Source organism: Pelobates fuscus, chromosome 5 (assembly GCF_036172605.1).
Source record: "Pelobates fuscus isolate aPelFus1 chromosome 5, aPelFus1.pri, whole genome shotgun sequence".
Taxonomy (NCBI): Eukaryota; Metazoa; Chordata; class Amphibia; order Anura; family Pelobatidae; genus Pelobates; species Pelobates fuscus.
The window spans coordinates 182,688,377-182,690,069 of NC_086321.1; the positions used below are offsets into that span (position 1 = coordinate 182,688,377).

The 1,693-nt window shown below is 35.7% G+C and overlaps 1 protein-coding gene across 1 annotated transcript; it reads right to left on the minus strand.

Moving 5' to 3' along the window:
• Window positions 1-272: 272 nt before the first annotated feature.
• LOC134612110 (olfactory receptor 6M1-like) lies at window positions 273-1,226 on the minus strand. Its single transcript, XM_063456488.1, has one exon. It carries the CDS (start codon window positions 1,224-1,226, stop codon window positions 273-275), a length of 954 nt encoding a protein of 317 aa, XP_063312558.1.
• Window positions 1,227-1,693: the final 467 nt, after the last annotated feature.

The following is a 1,693-nucleotide window of genomic DNA, read 5'->3' on the forward strand; positions in this document are numbered from 1 at the left end:
AAGTGTTGTTTGTTTTTGCAGATACACATGTTAAGTGTTGATATTCATTGTATTTATTTTGCTCAGCTTTAAGGTCATAGAACAAACGTTTTATGAGTGAAAATCATCAGATCAAAATTGTAAAAAAAAAGTTTAGGCCTTGATATTTTATTAAATATAACCAAACTTGTATTTTTATATTTTAATTTGGATATGCTAAATAACATTCCCAAAATAAATCCTGTTCAATTAGCACAATCAATTAAGATCAAATTCTTCTTCACTTGGTATATTTAATTTGCTTTATATGGCATTCCATTTCTTACTGTGAGCTTTAGGTTCAATATCATCCTCAGAGCCTCTTTCACCTCTTTGTTACGCAGACAGTAAATAATGGGGTTGAGCAGAGGAGTCACCATTGTGTTGAAGATACCCATTACCTTATTTACATCCAATGGGTAAGACACATTAGGTCTTACATATATAAATATGACAGTGCCATACAAAATGGTCGCTACTGTAAAATGGGAAGCACAAGTAGAAAAGGCCTTTTGTCTCCCTTTGCTTGAAGAGATCTTAAAGATGGTGGAAATTATGAGCACATAAGACACAACAGTAAGAAGCAGGGAAGTAAGGATGATACTGCAGGCAAAGAAGAATACCACAATCTCCTCCAGGAATGTCTCTTTGCAAGAAAGTCGAAGGAGTGGTGGTATGTCACAGAAGAAATGGTTTATTATAGCAGGCTGGCAGAATGTCAATCGAGATATCAAAATTACCAAAAAAAACACAGAGAGGAAACCAACTGCCCAACAAGCTGATGTTGCCTGTATGCATACTTGACAGTTCATAATTGATGTGTAACGTAATGGGTTACAAATAGCCAAATAACGGTCAATGGCCATTACTCCCAGGAGGAAAAACTCAGTTGAGCCCAAAGAAAAATAGAAATACATTTGTGACATGCAACTAGAAAATGACATATATTTCCATCCTGCTAAATTAGCCAATAGTTTAGGAACAATGGAGGATGTGTACCAGATTTCAAGAAAAGAAAGTTGACTGAGGAAGAAATACATGGGAGTATGAAGTCTGGTGTCCACACGGACCAAATTAATGATAGCAACATTAGCTGTCACAGTCAGCAAGTAAACACATAAGAAAACTACAAAGAGAAACAATTGTAGTTCTGGGGAGATAGTAAACCCTACCAAGAAGAATTCGGTTACATTGTTCTGATTATCCATCATCTTCTTTCTGCAAACTGGAGATGGGAGTCTTCAGTTATCACGATCACAAAAATCAGAAGACAATGCACTTGTGTTGCATATGTTGACCAATTCACTGATGGTAAATAATGGGGTAGTCACTCTTTGGCACTCCAGATGTTGTGGACTATGCCTCCCATGATGCTGTAAAAGCATGATGGGAGATGTAATCTACAACATATGGAGTTCATAAGGCTGCCTCCCTCAGGTATATAAAATAGTATTATGACTTTGCATGTTTGTAAAGAATAATACATAGTTCACTAAGAGCAGATTGCTAACAAAATATGGGATATACAATATAACATTTTCTGGTGGTCATAAGCCATAATAAAAATGTACCAATATTTTTTTGTGCTTCGAATAGGTCATGTGAGCATAATCAATTAACCAACTACTGTTTTGCAATGGAACGTAAGCTGGTGATGAACTGAAACAATGATTTT

Excerpts from the sequence above, each read along its gene's own strand:
- LOC134612110 (XM_063456488.1), bottom strand. The coding sequence starts at position 1,226 with ATGGATAATCAGAACAATGTAACCGAATTCTTCTTGGTAGGGTTTACT.